The 18,932-nt window shown below is 38.9% G+C and overlaps 1 protein-coding gene across 1 annotated transcript in view; it reads right to left on the bottom strand.

Moving 5' to 3' along the window:
- Positions 1–18,932, bottom strand: part of CNGB3 (cyclic nucleotide gated channel subunit beta 3) — a 181,027-nt gene that overhangs the window by 122,860 nt on the left and 39,235 nt on the right. Inside the window, exon 3 of the mRNA XM_043976245.1 lies at positions 8,053–8,188. Within this exon, the coding sequence (XP_043832180.1) occupies positions 8,053–8,188 (136 nt within the window). The remainder of the gene's footprint in view (positions 1–8,052; positions 8,189–18,932) is intronic.

Raw genomic sequence — 18,932 nt, 5'->3', positions numbered from 1 at the left:
ATCCACTGCACCACCTAGCTGCCCCTCTCTGCATCCTTTTATGAAGAAAGTTGGGAAAAACCCTAGTTGTTCCACCCTACTCTTCCCCTCAGGATCCTGAGGCCATAACTTGATGGAACTATTGTTGTTGAAAGTCCCCCATGAATTTGGGAGCATCAAAGAGGTATACAGGCTTTCTATTTCTTTCCTCCAGCTCCTATCTGACTACTAAGGGTAACATGAATCAAGAATCTTGGATGAGGAACTTCTTTCTCCTGATCAGCTTTTGGAGCAAGCAAAGATTTAGCAATTCTATAGCTCTGGATCCATGTATGTAAAGTGGAGTAGAAACTGGGAAATCTCAGGTGATTACCCATAAAAACTAGGAGTAGTTGGACACTGGATTTATTAGCAGAACAATGGGAAAATCACCATATGACTCCATCCATCAGCTACTCTGAGGACCTAATGGTTCTGACATTCCAAATGCTCTGTGCAGTCTGGGCTGCCTGAGGCCCTCTCAATGTTCATTGGATCTTTGACCATTTGCAGCATCTTCTATAGAAATTATCACCACTGGTGTAGCCATGTGAATTCAGGGGGAAAAGTAAGGACAAAAGCCCCATTTGCAAAAGGAGTAAATTTTCAGGCAGAAGAGCATATGGCATTATCATAACCATATTCTCTATGAAAATGTTTGGCTCTATGTAACAGAACTCTCCAGTGGACAAGAAGGTATTCCCCACTTCCCAAATCCTTATAGTAATGAAAGTTAACATTAATAAACTACTGGAGGGGCAGCTAGGTGGTGCAGTGGATAAAGCACCGGCCCTGGAGTCAGGAGTACCTGGGTTCAAATCCGGCTTCAGACACTTGACACTTACTAGCTGTGTGACCCTGGGCAAGTCACTTAGCCCCCATTGCCCTTCCCCCCCAAAACCAAAAAAACCAAAAAACCAAACAAAAAAATAAAACCTACTGAATGCCTCCTGGCTAATTCACAACTCAAAGTACTTAGCCCTAAAGTATTCTCTGACTATTTGTGTTGTCTATTATTGTCTAAAGTACATTTCCCCATTCATCCCTTTCATGGATCTGAATAAAGCTATAGGCCCCCCTGTAAGTTGTCTGGTGAAGCTGCAGCTGGTCCAATAACTTAGAGATCAGGGGTGTAGAATGCATGCTGTGATAGCACAGAGGGCCTGATAATTGTGCCTGAGCTTCTGCTCCCCATTCTTGCCCTTTCTGAAAAATATCAGGGCCCTAAGGAGAGAGGTGGAAAGATGGATGAACCCACTATTCATATTCTTTCTCCAGAAATCCTAGCATGTTTCTTCCAGGTTCTGGTCAATAAAGAGCCATGACTCCAGGAAATGGAAATACTGGTAATAAAATGAGTCATGCAGTCTGTTGTTCTGTTTAAGAGCAATGTTTCCACCTGGATGCCTCTTAACTCATCCTGGAGCTCCTGTTAACAGCAGCAGTAGAGTTCTTTCTGACTCAGGAGACCATATGCTCACCTCCCCTGAAATTCAGGTAGCAGTTTTCAGAGCAGGAAAGAATTGACTTCCCCTGAGGTCCACATAATAGCTGGGTGATGCTAAACCAAACATCTAGTCTGAAGAATGATTACAGATGTGAGAAATCAAGTGATAGTGGGTGGAGGTAGTCACCATTTTGGTAAAGGGACCAGACCAGTCATCCTTCATTCTCTGAACTTTGCCACTATGCCCCTACAGGAGTACCTATTCCTCTTAATTTTCTATTCCTTTTTTTGTATTGTTTTCCCCCATTGTAATATAAACTCCTTGATGGTAGGTAGGGTCTATCTTTTTCTAACAGTTCACTTGTTCTTGTATTCCCACCATCTAACACAGTGCCTGGCAGATAGTAAGCATTTAATGAATGCTTGTTGATTTTTCAACTTGGCCATGTTTCCCCAATTCTGTGCCCCACAATGAGTCACTATTCCTAGGGAACTTGTCCATTGACCAACCAACCAACCAGTCAGTCATAAACATTTGTTAAGCTTATATGACTGAAATTTCTAGGACCTCAAGTTTTGACTACCTTCTGACTTTCTGCTTTCTATTCTTTTTTTTAATTTAGAGTTTTGAGTTCCAAATTCTATCCCTCTCTCATTCCCTCCCTCCCTACTCTCCCCCCTCCCTGAGGTGGTATCTGCTTTTTTTTCTTGAAGACAAGTCAGAGACTAGGTCCTGAGAAAGGATGTTTGTAGCCTGGCAACAGTTACCTCATGGTTAATTATGAATTCCTGAATTAGAGAGTTCCTGAGTTTGACAGTTGGGCATTAGTTATACAGACAAAGATGCCCTCGGCAGTGACTAAGAGTAGAAGAGGACCACCACCAAGAGGACTATCTAGTCGTTGAAGCATTAAAGCAATACCAAGATGGGCAAGAGATCTGAATTTTGCCAAATCTTCATGATAGTTGCTATGGGTTTCCTGAACAGAACTTCAGGTCTGAGGTGAATAGCAAATATCCAGTCCCACAGAGGGTTTTTACCTTGTGGGGAAATATATTGACTGTGATGGGATTCTTGAGTGTTTTATATTTCTGCATGTGTTCACAGATTCCCGGACATTATATGCATCTTATGCAGTTTCTGTAGATGAGGAAACAAAGAGCTGTATTTTCAGTCACTGCCCAGTCCCGCCTAGCTCCTGATGAATTGTAGGTCTGTTATTCTGTTACATCCTAGCACCTGCCAGTTGTCTCTTGGCTTGGCAAGAGAGACTAAACTGGAGTGCTGCTCCTCCTAGCTTTGCCCCAGGAGATGTCATGGACTTCGTCTGAGGACCTTCCATGGGGCAGATTGAAGACTACTGAGATGGACGATAAAAAAAAAGGCCCAGAGGATCATAGATTTGAAGCTGAAAGGGAACTTACAGCAAATAAAATCTCCTAATTTTAAAAATCAGGAAGCTGAGGCCTAGAGATATTGAATACCTTGCTCAGGGTTACATAACTAGTAAGTGTTTGAGGCTACATGGTCCCTAGGCTATAGGGAGTAGTTGAACTAAGTGGAATCTGTCCATAAAAGTACTTAATTCTAGGAATGGAGTGGGAGTATCACTGACCAGACTGCCCCATATAGAGTGATAAAGTAAAGCTGTGGTGAAGAGTGAGTGGCATCATTTAGATGGAGTGACCAGCTCAGTATTGGTGCCCAAGTTTTGTCCTCTTATGTCGTCACAGTAGTGAGAGGTGGGCATTTCATGGGTATCTACATTAATCTGGGGCCCTCGATCTCCCTACTCCATAGCCCATGGATGATAAACACCAGGTTTGAACTAGTAAATGATAAGTGAATTTCATATCCAGGGAAGTTCCAATTAACTGAAGGGCACTTCTATATTTGGAACAGCTATATGGCCCAGAGTCAGGAAGACCTGAGTTCAAACCCGGTCTCAGTCACTTATTAGCTGTGTGACCCTGGGCAACTCACTTAACCCTGTTTGCCTAAGTTCTTCATATATAAAACGAGCTGAAGAAGAAAATGGCAAACCACTCCAGTATCTTTGCCAAGATGACTCCATATGGGGCCAATGGAGAGTGGGATATGACTAAAACAACTCAACAACAACAAAAATTCCTAATCTTATTTCCCAGTAGTGGGTATTGGGACTCTGACTGGTAGAGAGGTGATGATGATGATGATGATGATAAATTTATATAGCCTGTTAAGATTTGCAAAGTACTTTTCATGTTATCTCATTTGATTCAAGAATACAGGATTATATTTATCCACTACTTCTTTTATGGATTTATGGTTTTGAATCTCTGTGCTCAAATATTTACTGCCAGTACTTGACCAAGTTGAGTAGAACCAGGGCTACTAGGAGGAGCTGAGTTGGCTTGGTTGAGAGTTGCTTCTCTCCCTAACATAACCAGTCTCACCAAAGGTTCTGACCTATACTCCCATCATCCCCATCTCCTGGCTTCAGTCCTGGAAAGGAACAATGGAAGTACCATCCTCATATTCTTGTGTGCCATAAAGTTGTGCCAGGATGAAGTGGGGCCCACAAGATCACAGACAAGATGATATAGCCTTTATCCCTCTCCAAACTACCCTTTGCCTGACTTCATCCCTAACTACTGCCATTTAAACCTTGTTTATTGCATAAAATCAAGGGATCGAATATCATAAATAAATAAAACAGGCAGTTTGGTTCAGAGCATAAGTTTAAAAAAGGGACATCCTTGGGGTTATGTGGGTGGAGAAGGACCAGTGTAGGAATTCAGGGGCTAATCCTGCCTGTGCTGACTGGGTTACTATGGACAAGCTAATTAACCTCTCTGTGTCTCAGCTCCTTATCTACAAAGTGAGGGTTATGACAAGACTACAGATCATACTACATACTTGGCAAACATGAAGATAGCAGGTTTATATCACAAAGACATCCCCAAAAGGAGAAAAAATACCTATGTGTACAAAAATATTTATAGCAGCTCTTTTTCTGGTGGCTAAGAATTGGAAATCAAATGAATGCCCATCAATTGGGGAATGGCTAAACAAGCTGTGGTATATGATGGTAATGGAATATTATTATGCTATAGGAAATAACAAACAGGATGACTTTAGAAAAGCTTGGAATGATGTATTGGGAAATGAACAGAACTCTGTACACAGAGACGGCAATGTTGTTCGATGAAGAACTGTGAAGGCCTTGACTATTCTCAACAATACAATGATCCAAGACAATCCCAAAGGACTGAAACATACTATTCACCTCCAAAGAAAGAACTGATATTGATGGAACAGACTGAAGCAGGCTATTTTTCACTTTCTTACATTTTTTTTTATGATGTTAGTTTGCTTGTGTGACAAATATGGTGATGTCTTATATGATCATACATGTATGACCCATATCAGATCGTTTGCCGCCTTGGGGAGGGGGGAGGGGAGAGATTATTCTCTAATACTATTCAACTGTATTATGGAAATGTTTGTTTCATTTAAGTTCAGAATAAAATAAATACTTTAAAAAAAGAAGCTTCTCTTACCACACCAAAAAAAAAAAAAAGATCGCAAAACCTTCTGTAAACATTATTAATAATGCCTGGTCCCAATTGGAAGACTTCAAACCTTACCAAAGAATTTGATCACCCTCCATGTTTCTCTACCTAAAGACAGTCACATTACACCTTTTGTCCAACGGCATTTTTTTCAGTGCCAGCCTATCTTTATTTCTGTATATGCACAGATTTATGTTTGCCCCAAAAGGTACTCTCTGTTTTTGAAGCCTCTGGTCCCATAGCTATATACTGGATCCTAGATATTCGGTCTCACACATATTGACAAGCACCCATTATAGCAAATTAGAGCAGCTGCTGGAAGAGGAGAGGAGGAAAGAAGGTATTTTTAACTTCTCCTTTTCAGACTGACAACTTTTCTTGCCTGTTGAGTGAGACATGTACGCCTTTATTGTCCCATAAGCATATTGCAATTATATTAACCATGGTTAAGCAATTCAAAATTGGATCAGCAGGCACATAATGACACGCCAAGAAGTAGCACAATGAAGGAGCTCTTAGTTGGGCTTTATTGTGGATTTGCTGATTCACATTTAAATTGCCAAGTCTTTTGTGACATTTCCAGTAATTCTAGTGGGAGGTATTTATATAACTGTATTCCTTTGGTGGTGTAAAGATTACCAGTTCCCTTCATTATTCCTGGTCATTATGCCATAGCTTCTTTAGAAGAGGAAAAGAAATAATACACAATCTTATTTAATAATAAAATATTTACAGGATTGGAAAAGCCATTGCTTTGAGATTTTGGAAGAGATTCATGCAGTATTTTCCTTGACTTCTTTTTTTTTTCCCTTTATTTATTTTTTTGGGTGCGGCAATGAGGGTTAAGTGACTTGCCCAGGGTCACACAGCTAGTAAGTGTCAAGTGTCTGAGGCCTGATTTAAAATCAGGTCTTCCTGAATCCAGGGCCAGTGTTTTTCCCACTGTACCACCTAGCTGCCCCCCCCCCCGCCCTTTAAAAAAATGTTATTTAATTTTTTTTGCAGGGCAATGAGGGTTAAGTGACTTGCCCAGGGTCACACAGCTAATAAGTGTCTTGACTTATTTTTTTAAAAAATTAATGCCTCATAAAGATATAGGTTATGTATACATGAAGATCCTATTGATCTAGCTCTAAACTGAATAGTTTGGCTTGTTTGATTTGATAACAATCTCAGTCTTTGAAGACCAAATACACTATGCAGCCCAGTTCACTTGGCTCTTCTCTGTAGACAAACTACATTCCATTCAAACTGGACAACTAGCTCTTCCCTGAACTCTTTGTTCCATCTCCAATTTCTGCATTCACAGAAGCCATTGCCACGGGCCTACAACATATGCTTTCCTCATCTGCTTTTCATAATGCTTGCTATCCTTAAAAACCCAGTTAAGAGTTTTCCTCCTCTAGGAAGCCTTCTGTCATTCCTCTAGTTGTCAGTGCTTTCTCTTTCTCTCCAACTTACCTTTTATTATTCTTACTTGTGCCTATAGCATAGGCTCTTGGTCTACTCTTCCAACCCCCATTTGCACTAACCGGTTGGATGGCCCAGAGCAAAGCTAGCTTTGATTTCATCTTTTTGGTTATAGGGATATCCCTGAGGTATTTAGGGGTAGCTTCTAATGCTATAGCATATGAACTTATATAGTGTATGATCCCCGCCCCCACCCCATTGATTATTAGTCAACATCAATTAAGTGTTAGATCTACTTAGTTTTTGAATTAGGTGCATTATATATGGTATTAAAAAACCCCACCAACAATTGGTACAAAACATTTCTTCTTTTCCCAACCCCCCATTTCAAAAGCCTTTGACTCATTCTTTCACAAGTACATAAAAGAACTCAAAGAAAGGTGGGACCAAGCTAAGAGAGCATATATATAGCAAAGGAGTAACTCCCAGCTTTTGGTTACTCGGAGTCATTTTATCTCCTTTGTGGGATATTCATGAAGCTCTTTAGGCATAGTATAGTTTTTCTACTGGGGTCCTTGCAGAATATTGAAGCTATTTTCCTCAATGTGTCTAGTTTGTTCTTGGCTCTTGATACAGCACTACCCTGGCTATTCTGGGAACACCAATATGACTAGATTTCTGATGAGAAGTTAACATCCCCTGACCCTCTGAAATTCACAGGACCTCCTTTGGACAAGGGGGTGGGGGGAAAGAGACCATGGCCCAAGGCGAGGATGGGGTATTTTTCTTCTCCATTCCCAAGCTAGTCCCTTTAAAGGACTTGGCTGGAAGCTTCATCCCAAGATGTTAGTCCTGATCTCCAATTCCAAATTAGGTTCCTGGTTTTTATCCCAAGCCCACAGGTGTGACTAAGTCCCTCAAACAATCTAAACATTTGTTGTTACATCTAGTTGAAATGCCTTTGATTTGATTAATTCAATTATTCTAGGGTATGGGTCTTATTCTTATTTACTTTATCCTTTCATTGATTAAATCTAGATGTATAGAAATGTATTTCCATCCAATAAAAGTTATCAGGGCTAAGTATGGTAGGGTAATTGATTGACTCAACTTCTACCATTATAAGTACAGGTTATGCTCATATAGGTACGTATTGCATGCCCTACTAGAATATAAGTTTATCAAGGGCAGGTATTGTTTCACTTTTGTCTTTGTATTCTTGGTGTGTATCTTAGTATCAATATATAGTAAGCACATAATAAATGCATTATTGATTGCTTGATTTATGTTGAAATCCCTAGGAAAATGTTATTTCCTTGAGAGCTGACACTTAATTTTTGCCTTTGTGTCACCAGTACCTTTAACATAGTAGGGGTTTACTTACTAAGGTTTTTTTTTTTTTTAAATTGAGATGACTAGACAAAGAATAGTGAATAGGACTGAATCAGTGGTTCAGTCTTGGATCACTTCCCTTGCAGTGGAATAGATATGTTGATAGCTGTACTATCAGCCTCTAAAGCAAAGAACAAAAGAAAAAGGTCTGTGAGGAGTAGGTGTTTGAGTTTCTCAGTGCAAGCTAAAACATTTTATAACATGCATTATATGTTTCAGAAAATTCTCACTTGACAGCTTCTTTTTTCCAATTATTCGTTTCCATCTGTATTGGTGCCATTCTGATTGGTTCTTCTGGATTTTGAGGATGTGCGGAGTCAGGATTTAAGTTTAAGCCTGTGGGGGAATTCTCCCCTGGAATTACATCTAGAAGTGGGGAAAGGACAGATATAAGAATAATGTAATAATAGTACACTCTTGGCAAAATGACACCTGAAATTCAAACTATGAAGATTCCACTTGCTTTTTTCTAAGACACATATTGTGGTAATTCTTAGGCAAAACTGTTCCCTCTGGTGATTGCTTCAAATCATAGAGGCTCTCCAATAAGAGAGAAATATAGCAAAACCCTTATAGGCCAAGTACTGTGGTATTTCAATGTAGATGTAATAATACCATATTTCACAGATTATTTCTTTGTGACTCCTGCACAGCCTTGGGTAGTCTGACTTGACTTTAACTTAATAAATGCTCAATATTTAAAAGACAAGGAAGGAGAACAAGTTTTCATTAAGCACCTACTATGTGCCAGGCATTGTGTTAAATACTTTACAAATATTATCTCATTTGATCTTCAAAACAAAGGGTGACATAGCACTTGTTTAGTTGTTTCTGTTGTTTCAGTCCTGTTTGATTCTTCATGACCTCATTTGGGGTTTTCTTGGCAAAGATATTAGAGTGGTTCACCATTTCCTTCTCCAGCTCATTTTATAGTTAAGGAAACTGAGGCAGACAGGGGCTAAATGACTTGTTGGGGCTCATACAGCTAGTAAGTTTCTAAGACTGGATTTGAAGGCATGTTATCTTGACTCCAGGCCCAATACTACCTAGGGGCAAAACATTCATTTTTTCATCTGAATACCAGCTTCCAGAAAAGTCTTCTTCCCTAATCTACCTTTCCTTTCTTTTTTCCCTTTTTTATTCCCCTAGTGATGCCTCATTATAATGTGCAGGAGTGGACAGATATTTTATTTTTTGTCTTTGTAACTCCAGTGTTCAGCACAGTGAGTATGTGTGCTTAATTAGTGCTTGTCGATTGATTGTTTCTTAAAGGCTGTTTGAGCCCATTGTGAATTCTGGCAAGTCTAACGAAGTGAGGAAGATTTTTAGTATGGGCATGGCAATGGATAGTTATCTGTCATCTGGGGACCAGCCTAGCTAAATTCTGAGAGAGGCTCATCAGCATAGGATTGCTTAGTGAGCGATGAAATTTTTGGCCACCGCAGCTTATGAAACTAAGTGGTGTGGGTGGAAATGTTCTAATTTGCTTCAGTGGAGGAAGGGCTCATGTGAATGAAATCAGAAAGGTTTAAAAATATCGAAGTTATCAATCAGCCAATCATCATTTACTGAGCACCATGTCCCAAGCATGGTAACAGGAGATTGAGATACAAATGGTACAAATGAAACAATCCCCACCCCAAGGAGTCTACATTATGTCAGGGCAGATCACAAACACACACACACACACACACACACACACACACAAATGTATTTACAAACCTCATGCCAAATAAATACAAAGTAATTTTTGTTGAGGAGGGGTGAGGGGTGTGGGGAAGCAATTCTGGAAGAAGTTTCAGAAGCCGTGGGGATTAGAAAAGGCATGATGTGAGAGAGGGGTTTCATTCAGCTCAGGATCAGAGTAAGACAACAAAGACGGAAAATATAAAAGAGATACTTGAATTCATTGATACTCCTTTTAACTCTGAGTTCTATCTCTTATGAAACTAAACTTTTAAAGGCTGTAGGTCAGTTTTCAACTACTGCCTAGGACAGAAAGGAACAAAATCAATAATAATGAATAATAATAATAAAAATTTAAAAATCCCCATTTGATTACATGAAAACAGAGGAGGAAAAAAAGTAGCCAAAAAGTCCCACTATGTCAGGAGCAATTTGGTGATGATTGAATCATCCACAAGAAAGTCCCATAACATTTATATCAATCCCTCAATTCTAGTGCTTTCCTTCCATTAATTATTGCCTATTTATTCCTTTACATAACCATTTGAACATATTTGTTTGCTTGTTGTCTCCCGCATCAGATTATAAGTTCCTTGAGGGCAGAGTCTGTCTTTTGCCTATTTGTGTTCCCAGAATTTTTACTTTAGTGCCTGGTACATAGTAGGTGCTTAATAGTTAATAATTGACTGACTTATTGACATCACCTTTATTGATTATTACAAAACTTTTGACTTGTTTCTGGACTTATGGCTTAGTCATAGATTGTATATAAACAAAATTAATCTAAACAGAGTTAGAATTCAAGAATATTTGATGTCCATGTGGAAAACTTATTTAAAATATACCATCGCAAAATAATGCCAAGGATAGTTGATAACAAATGTGGTATCTTCTAATCAGCCAACAAGCATTTATAGTGTCTACTATGTACCAGGCAACATAGTATGTGCTGGGATAAAAGCACAAAGAATCAAATATGTACGAGCATAGGGCAGCTAAGTGTCACAGTGAATAGAGAGAGCCCTGGACTTGGAATCCGCTAAGACCTGACTTCAAATCTGGCCTCAAACATTGACTAGCTTTGTGACCTTGGACAAGTCATGCAACCCTGTTTGCCTCAGTTTCCTCAGCTGTAAAATGAACTGGAGAAAGAAATGGCAAACCACTCTAGTATCTTTGCTAAGAAAACCCCAAATGGGGCCTGAAGAGGTCAAACACATCTCAACACAACAACAACAGCTGTGCTAGCCTTTCATGATATAAAGACAAAAAGTGAAATGGTCCCTGCCCTCAAGGAACTTACATTCTAATATGGAAGGCAAAAATGTACTTTGTGATTATAAAAAAAAAATGAATAAAATTAATTTTGGATTGGAATGCACTTGCAACTGAGGTTATTAGGAAGAATTCGAGTAGAAGGGGGACACTAGGGATTGAAAGAGGCAAAGATAGATAAATGATGTATTCCAGCCAGTACAAAAGCATAGTGTCAGGAGATCAAGGATTGCGTATGAGGAACAAGTCAATCAGTATGGCAGGAACACAGACCATGTGGAGAGAAATAAAGGGATACTGGTAACAGTGAAGAATACTAGGAAGCTAGGAAAGAGACAGGTTGCAAAGAACTTTAAACACTAAAAAAAACTTATATTTGATCTAAAAAGTAAGGAGGATGGGGCAGCTAGGTGGCACAGTGGATAGAGTACCGGCCCTGGATTCAGGAGGACCTGAGGTCAAATCTGACCTCAGACACTTAACACTTACTAGCTGTGTGACTCTGGGCAAGTCACTTAACCCCAATTGCCTCACCAAAAAAAAAAAAAAAGAAAAGAAAAGAAAGTAAGGAGGAACCATTGGAATTAATGGAGTAGGGGGCTGACATGACCAGTGCCTTAGGAAATCACACCAATATCTGGAGGGTGAATTGGAGTAGGAAAAAGTTTGAGGTAGGGTGACCAAATAAGTACCTATTGCAATAGTCCAGATGAAATCTAATAAAGGTGGTGACTCTGTGAGTGGAGAAGTGACATGTGGGAGAGATGTTGTGGAGAGAGAAACAAGGTTTGCTAACTATGTGGGATGAGATTGGATGAGTCTGGATTGAAGATGATACCAAGGTTGAAAATCTGAATGATTAGAAGGATAGTGGTGCCCTCACAGTAATAGGGAAGATCAAAAGAGGATTGGGTTTTCGGGGAGAGATAATAAATTCAATTTTTGCTCAGTCAAGTTTAAGATGCTTAAGGCCCTTCTGGGTCAAAATGCCCAACAGGCAGGTCTGAAGTTCAGAAGAGAATACTTAGTATAATCAGGCATAGTCTCCTTTCAGGTGGACATATCACTAAATGTTGCAAAAGCTTTGCATCTAACCAGGTACCTAGAAAGACATAACTAGATAACTAGAATTAAACCACAGAAGCTTACTGTCTTTTACAAACAGATGAAAAATCCTGTCAGTACAAATACAAACCCCAAAGCATCCTTGAGAATTCATCAAATAAATGGAACCTGGGGCATTAATTACAGATAAAACTGTTGCTTACATCTGTATGAACATTACATTGATCCATAAAAAATTAAGAACAATATTTTAAAAGATATTTTCATCTTGAATACTCATAATCTCCAACAAAATAGAATGTATAGGTCTTAATCTATAGAAATCTCATGGAAGAACTGAAAACAATCAGGGAACAGAATAAAATACATGTCAGCCCTTCTATCTTGTTTGCTATTGTACTTGTACTGAAGGTGCTTTCAGTGAGCCTGGAGATGAGCTTACATCCCAATGTTTTTATTCAGTTTCAAAAATAGTCATTTTATCTACCTGTGCAATAGTCAACAAAACATTTATTATATATGAATACTAGCTGGAAAGTGACTTGCCCTTCAGCTATTTGTTTCTGAAACCTATCAAAAAGATAAAAAGAATGAGATAACAGTGACAATACTAATATATTATTATAGGCATACCAGGTAATAAATTGTATAAGTTAAGTAACACACTGGCTGTGTGATCCTGGACAAGTCATAAGTCATTTTAGTGTTGTAGTCAATTCTCTGAGACTCTAAGTTGAAGAGAAGGCACTAAAATGAATTGGTGGAAGAAGTTTCCTCACTCAGGAATTTTCTATACAAAGGAAATCATAAATCCAGTTCCTGTCCCTAATAATAACCATGTATCTATCTATCTATCTATCTATCTATCTATCTATCTATCTATCTATCTATCTATCTATCTATCTATCTATCTATCTATCTATCTATCATCTGTCAGTCTATCATCTATCTATAAAGATATGTGATAAAACAATGGAATTTGGCAGATGCTCAGGGGCCCCACCTCATTGACTTAGTATTGTTTGAATTGGGTAAGAATGAGAAACTAAGTACCTACCTGGGGATGATTGGATGGAGGCCACACCTGGCCAGCCCTGAGTGACGTGTTGGTACACTGCTGACATCATTAGGGGACAACTCTTAGCCAACCAGCTTGAAGGACCTCCCTTTTGGAGGAGGGAGAGAGAAACTAGGAAGGGGATGCTTGCTCATAGTGAGCTTCAGAGCGTACTGGAGAGGGACTGCACAGCTGATTCTCATTGAAACTATGGACCCTAGGTGGTGAGTTTGTGGAAGCTTGGCCAGCTCTTTGAGCTAGCTGAGCTGGAAGCAAGTTTGAGGTTTGAGTCAGTCTTTGCTAGAGCCAGGGAGCTTATCTGTTTTTCTCTTCCCTACTCGCTTGTCCCTGGCTTAATTAACTTCACCTTTGTTGTAAATTTTGTTTCCATTTATAAAACCTGGTTTGTTTGTGGAAAAGAGGCTGTTAATCTCCTTTCTTATTAGTCTGGGAGAAATAACTAAAAAAAGGCAGTTTGGAAGGGAGTAAACTTTGCACCTAGAGGTCTCTCATTATTTTCTGAACCCCAATATTATGGCAAGTCACCCAATTAGCTCTCCCCATAATAAATTTGGCCCTTACACACACACACACACACACACACACACACACACACACACACACATAATGCTTTAATATACCATCCTTGCAATAGCACATTAAATGATCTTGCTTTGTGTTTAGTCTGTGAAACTCTTTCCCTCAAATTGTACCTATAGAGCAGTCCATTAATAAGGATTAATTTAAGCGATGCCCCTGGAAAATTCATGGGTAAGCAGTGGAATTGCTGCAAAGTTTTAATGAAAGAAAATTACTTTAATGTAGAGAGAAAATATAGAATAGGAATAAGAGGAATGATACTAGAATCATATAAAGTATATTCATGGTCTCTAGTTAGTAATTTGTTTTTAATTGGATGCAGTCTACTTAAGAAATTATAATTGCCCTGGGAAAACTTTCCTTGTTTAGTTTTCTGAATTTCATTTTGATACTTTAAACAAACACTATATATGAAAATCTGTATTTATGAAACTGGGAAATTTGAGGGTGACCATCCATTTAATTCTACAATTGTCTTTTAAACTACAAACTCCCCATACACATTAAAAATGTGATTTGGTTTGCCCAAGTTGATTTTTTTCATGTAACTATGCAAGAAATACACCAAATGAATGAAGTGAGACACATGTACCCTGCATAAAATTGGATAATTAGTCATGTTTTTAAATTGAGAAGAGAAAGTTTCATACTATAAGATGTTTTGGGTTATTATACCTCTTCTACCTAGATTCATTTTAGAGTGGGAATATAATTTTGGCCTGAAGGTAGCAAATATAAAAATCAAAAAAGTCTTAGTTCATTTTAAACTCCAGTTCCCAAAGCTGCAACAGACCCCCTGACTCTATCAATATGCAAACACCCAGCAGCCTCACTCTAATGCTGTCCTGTAGGTCTAGGCAGCAGGAACATGTTTTAGGTAAAACATTGCTATCTGTATAATGAGGTCCTGCTGTTATTCCAGTAATAAAGCCAAGGGTTTATTCCAAGGGAACTACCAGCAGGACCTCATTATATGTATAGCAGACATTGGAAAGGGGCCATCCTTTTACCAAATTCCACACTAGAAGGTCATGATATGGCAAGATATAGGATTTACAGAGAAAATCCAGCATTTGCAGAATAAATCACTTCCCACTATGAGGGCTTTGAGAATAACAAGATGTATTGTATCTCTCACTCTTTTACATGCTGGGTTGGGGCAGCATTTTTCACACATACAAACAAAAATGGATCCACTCTCAAATTTATGAGGTCACTATTGCATGTTAAAGGCAACCTAATAATCTGTCTAAGCTCATAAATAACATCAATTTTGGGTCAACTACAGAAAAAATAAATTTATATATATTCAGGCCTCCCCCCTGCCCTGCCCCCACCAAAATTAGCTGCCCTGAATGTTGGCATGGGGGAAAACTTAGATGAGATATTTAGTATAAAAGATGAGTATAATGATTGGTTGTAAAATCCGAATGCCTAGCATGAAATGGCTACACAGTTGAGGGTTTAGAATCATAGAACACGAAACCTGGAACAGGCCTTAGGTATCATTTAGCTCAATCCCTGCATTTAGTAGATAAGGAAACAGACCCAGAAAAATGAATGCCTTGGACCATGGTCATGTAGCTTCCCAGTGCCACAGCCAGGACTCAGGCTTAGGTCTTTGGACTCCATGTCCAGAGTTTCTCTTTCCATTCTTAAAAAGGATTCCACGGGGCAGCTAGGTGGTGCAGTGCATAAAGCACCAGCCTTGGATTCAGGAGGACCTGAGTTCAAATCTAGCCTCAGATACTTGACACTTACTAGCTGTGTGACCCTGGGCAAGACACTTAACCTTCATTGTCCTGCAAAAAAAAGAAAGGAAAAAAAAGGATTTCATGAGACTCTGTTTTTGTTTTTGTTTTTTTTTGGCGGGGCAATGGGGATTAAGTGACTTGCCCAAGGTCACACAGCTAGTAAGTGTCAAGTGTCTGAGGCTGGCTTTGAACTCAGGTCTTTCTGAATCCAGGGCCAGTGCTTTATCCACTGCGCCACCTAGCTGCCCCGAGACTCTGTTTTTAAAGCTTTGTGAATGTGCACACTATTATTTATAATATGGAGGTGACTTGGTTTAGTGAAAAAAAAAAAAAAAAACAAAAACCCGACACAGGACTTGGAGTTAGAAGACCTGACCTTAACTTCTGGCTCTACCACTATTTTGTCTCTGGACCAGTGTGGCTTTGGGCTAATTTATCAACCTCTCTGAGCTTCAGCTGTCCTTCCTAGAAAAGTACTGCTATTAAGACTTGCTGTTCCTGCCAACCTCATAGAGTTGGGATAAAATGAAAGTATGTATGTGATACATTTATGAAATAGTTGATATTTATATAATTCTTATGTAAGGTTTGCAACCCCTTACCCCCCCAAAAACCAAACCCAAAACCTTTTCATAGATTTCTGTTCTATCTTCAATAACCTAGTGAATGAAGCAGGTACCATTATTATCCTAATTTTTCTAATAGGATAATTGACAACTAGGGAAGTTGTCACCTGCCTGGAGTCACATAGTTATAGCTGAGGCAGGATTTGAACTCAGCTTTTCCTGATTCCTATCCAATGCACGATCCACTACCCCCATGCTATCTCAATAGATATATGCTTTTATTTTATTTCCCTTTGTTTCATGGATTATTGCCATGGCCAACAATCTTATTGCCTAGTGGGTAGACCTGCATGAATCAAGGTAAAGGTTATTAATGGAAGAGGCAGTGGGAGAATCGTGAGTGAAAGAGATAATGGTTAGCCCCCATGCTGCACTGGTATCCATGTGATGTCAAGTTATCAAGAGGAATATGCCTAGTGTGTTGGGAGGACTCCTAGTGGGAGGATTTGGCAGAGTATATGTGCAAGAGTCACAAAGGATGAGAAAGCATGGATGGGTCATGATTCATAATATTGGAGAGAGCACCCACACAGATGACATGATGGACCCATGGTAACTTTATAGTAGAATATCCCAATTCCTTACAAATTTCAAACTATAGCTCCCTGAATGTCTAAGCTTTATCAAGGGAATGGTATTTGCAATGTCCACCGCCCCCCATTATTACTCAAACATGACTGTCCTATAGTTCTCTCCCACTCTGATCATTTTATTAATGATCATTCACATTTTCTGGCTGCAGCATTTGGCTTAAATTAAGCCAAAGCAGATCTCAGCTTCCTGCCAGGGCTTTTCTTGTTCTCTGAAGTCATGAAGACCTTGTAAAATGACACCACCTCTTTTATAACAGGAATAGTAGAAGTAGCACTTGCTCGACAGTATGTTTTTCTTCCTGGAAATAACCACTCAGTTGCCAGGTAAAGCCTGGGAGAATGGCATGTTGATGAAGACCAAGGAACTTACAGATAAGTTATTGCACATTCTTGGACCCACAGCCAAACCACTATCTGAGAAAAAATGTCTTGGAGACTCTCAACAAAGGGGCCCCAGGAGACTAGTTTAGGGTGGGTGTTTCTTTCTTTGTACAGAATATGACTTTTTTTTTGAGGAGCAGATGGTCAGATTGATTGCATCATTTTCGACATGAAACAGGAATCCAAAATACATGACACATTTTGTTTTGGCATCTGGGTGAGGTTGTGCCAGCCATGCGTTGTATTTCATCCCAGACTTCACATAGGGACAGCAGGATTCCTTTCTGGGGCCATGCAAAGTAACAGTGTAAATCTTGCTGCTTGCCAACCGTGCTTTTTATATTGCCCTTCACATTTGCCAACTTCTATCAATGCACATAGTCAAATTATGCCCTGGGATGCACCCACATAGCTCCCCATGAGATCCAGGCTCAGCATGCTTAGGGATAGGTTGGTTTTATCAAATGAGGAAGGATGACTAAAGCACAGTTAGCCTTGCACACAGCTGATGCTGACGATCTGTTTGACTGTATCCCACTCTGGGTGACTATACTACACTTCCAGCCTGCTGTGTCCTGTGCTGTAGCAGGGCACATCGAAGACCCTCGCAGGTGTGAGACATCTGTTCCCTCTTCCAGTGATGAAATCATGATGCAGAAAGCATTAACCTTTAGCAATTAATCAATGGCCCTTAGTCATTGCTTTAAAGGAGTTCTATGGAAGGGACTAATATAGGAATTAATCTTATAAAGCACCCAGAGTCTAAATTAAACAACTTCTCAGTTTTGAGTGATAGGATCACACTTTTTTTTAAAGGTCACAGAAAGAAGACCTTGGCTATTGAGATTTAGCTAGTCTAATCAACAGGCAAAAATATGTTGTTGTTGTTGTTGTTTTTTAACATTTCCAAACAATTATTTAGAGGAAGCATGGAATAGCAGATAAAGTACAGGGCTCAAAGTTAGTAGGAAAATCCAGTTTCGCTTTTAACACTAGCTGATCCTAGGCAAATCTTTTAACCTTCTTGTGCCTTGGGCAACTACCTAGGTTTTATCTAAGTCATGGATGGGTTATAATGATCTGATAGCCTCTATTGGAGGAGAGAGTTTCCACACAGGAAATTCTTTTTTCTGGCCAGATCACTGATCCTTTCTTTATTTGTGTATCCCAACAATGAAATATATGAACAGAACTGTCCTATCTCAATAATAAAATATATTGACCAGTTGGGATTTGTACTAGTAATACAGAGCTGGCTCAATATTAGGAAAACTATCAGCATAACTGACCATATCACTAACAAAACCAACAGAAATCATATAATTATCTCAATAGACATAGAAAGGGTTTTTGACAAAATACAGTACCTACTCCCAGTAAAAACACTAGAGAGCATAGGAATAAAAGCTTACCTTAAAATGATAAGTAATATTTATCTAAAACCATCAGCAAACATTATCTGTAATGGGAATAAGCTAGAAGCCTTCCCAATACTATCAGGGGTGAAGCAAGGATGTCCATTCTCTTCCTCTATTTAATATTGTACTAGAAATGTTCACTTTAGCAATAAGAGAAGAAAAAGAACTTAAAGGAATGGGAATAGGTAATGAGGAAACAAAAAAACTTTCACTATTTGAAGATGATTCTAGAGAATCAACTAAAAAGCTACTTGAAATTATTAACAACTTTAGCAAAGTTGCAGGATTCAAAATAAACCCACATAAATCATCAGCATTTCTATATATTACCAACAAAGTCCAGCAACAACAGATAGAGAAATTCCATGTAAAATAACTGTGGCCAATATAAAATACTTGGGAGTCTACTTGTCAAGACAAACCAAGGAACTATATAATCAGAACTACAAAGCACGTTTCACACAAATAATAAAATATATTTGTAGAATATAAACCTCTCAATGACAGGGAATGTTTCATGTTTTCTTTTCTTTTTTATCCCCTAGCATGGTGCCTGGTTACTTAGGAAGCAATTCATTAGTGATTATTGAATTAACTTGAATAACAACTGAAGTTCCCTAAGTAGCTGAATGTTAAGGAATTCATGATTATATAG

This window comes from Dromiciops gliroides, chromosome 1 (assembly GCF_019393635.1).
Source record: "Dromiciops gliroides isolate mDroGli1 chromosome 1, mDroGli1.pri, whole genome shotgun sequence".
NCBI lineage: Eukaryota > Metazoa > Chordata > Mammalia > Microbiotheria > Microbiotheriidae > Dromiciops > Dromiciops gliroides.
This window is presented reverse-complemented; position numbering and strand designations above follow the sequence as displayed.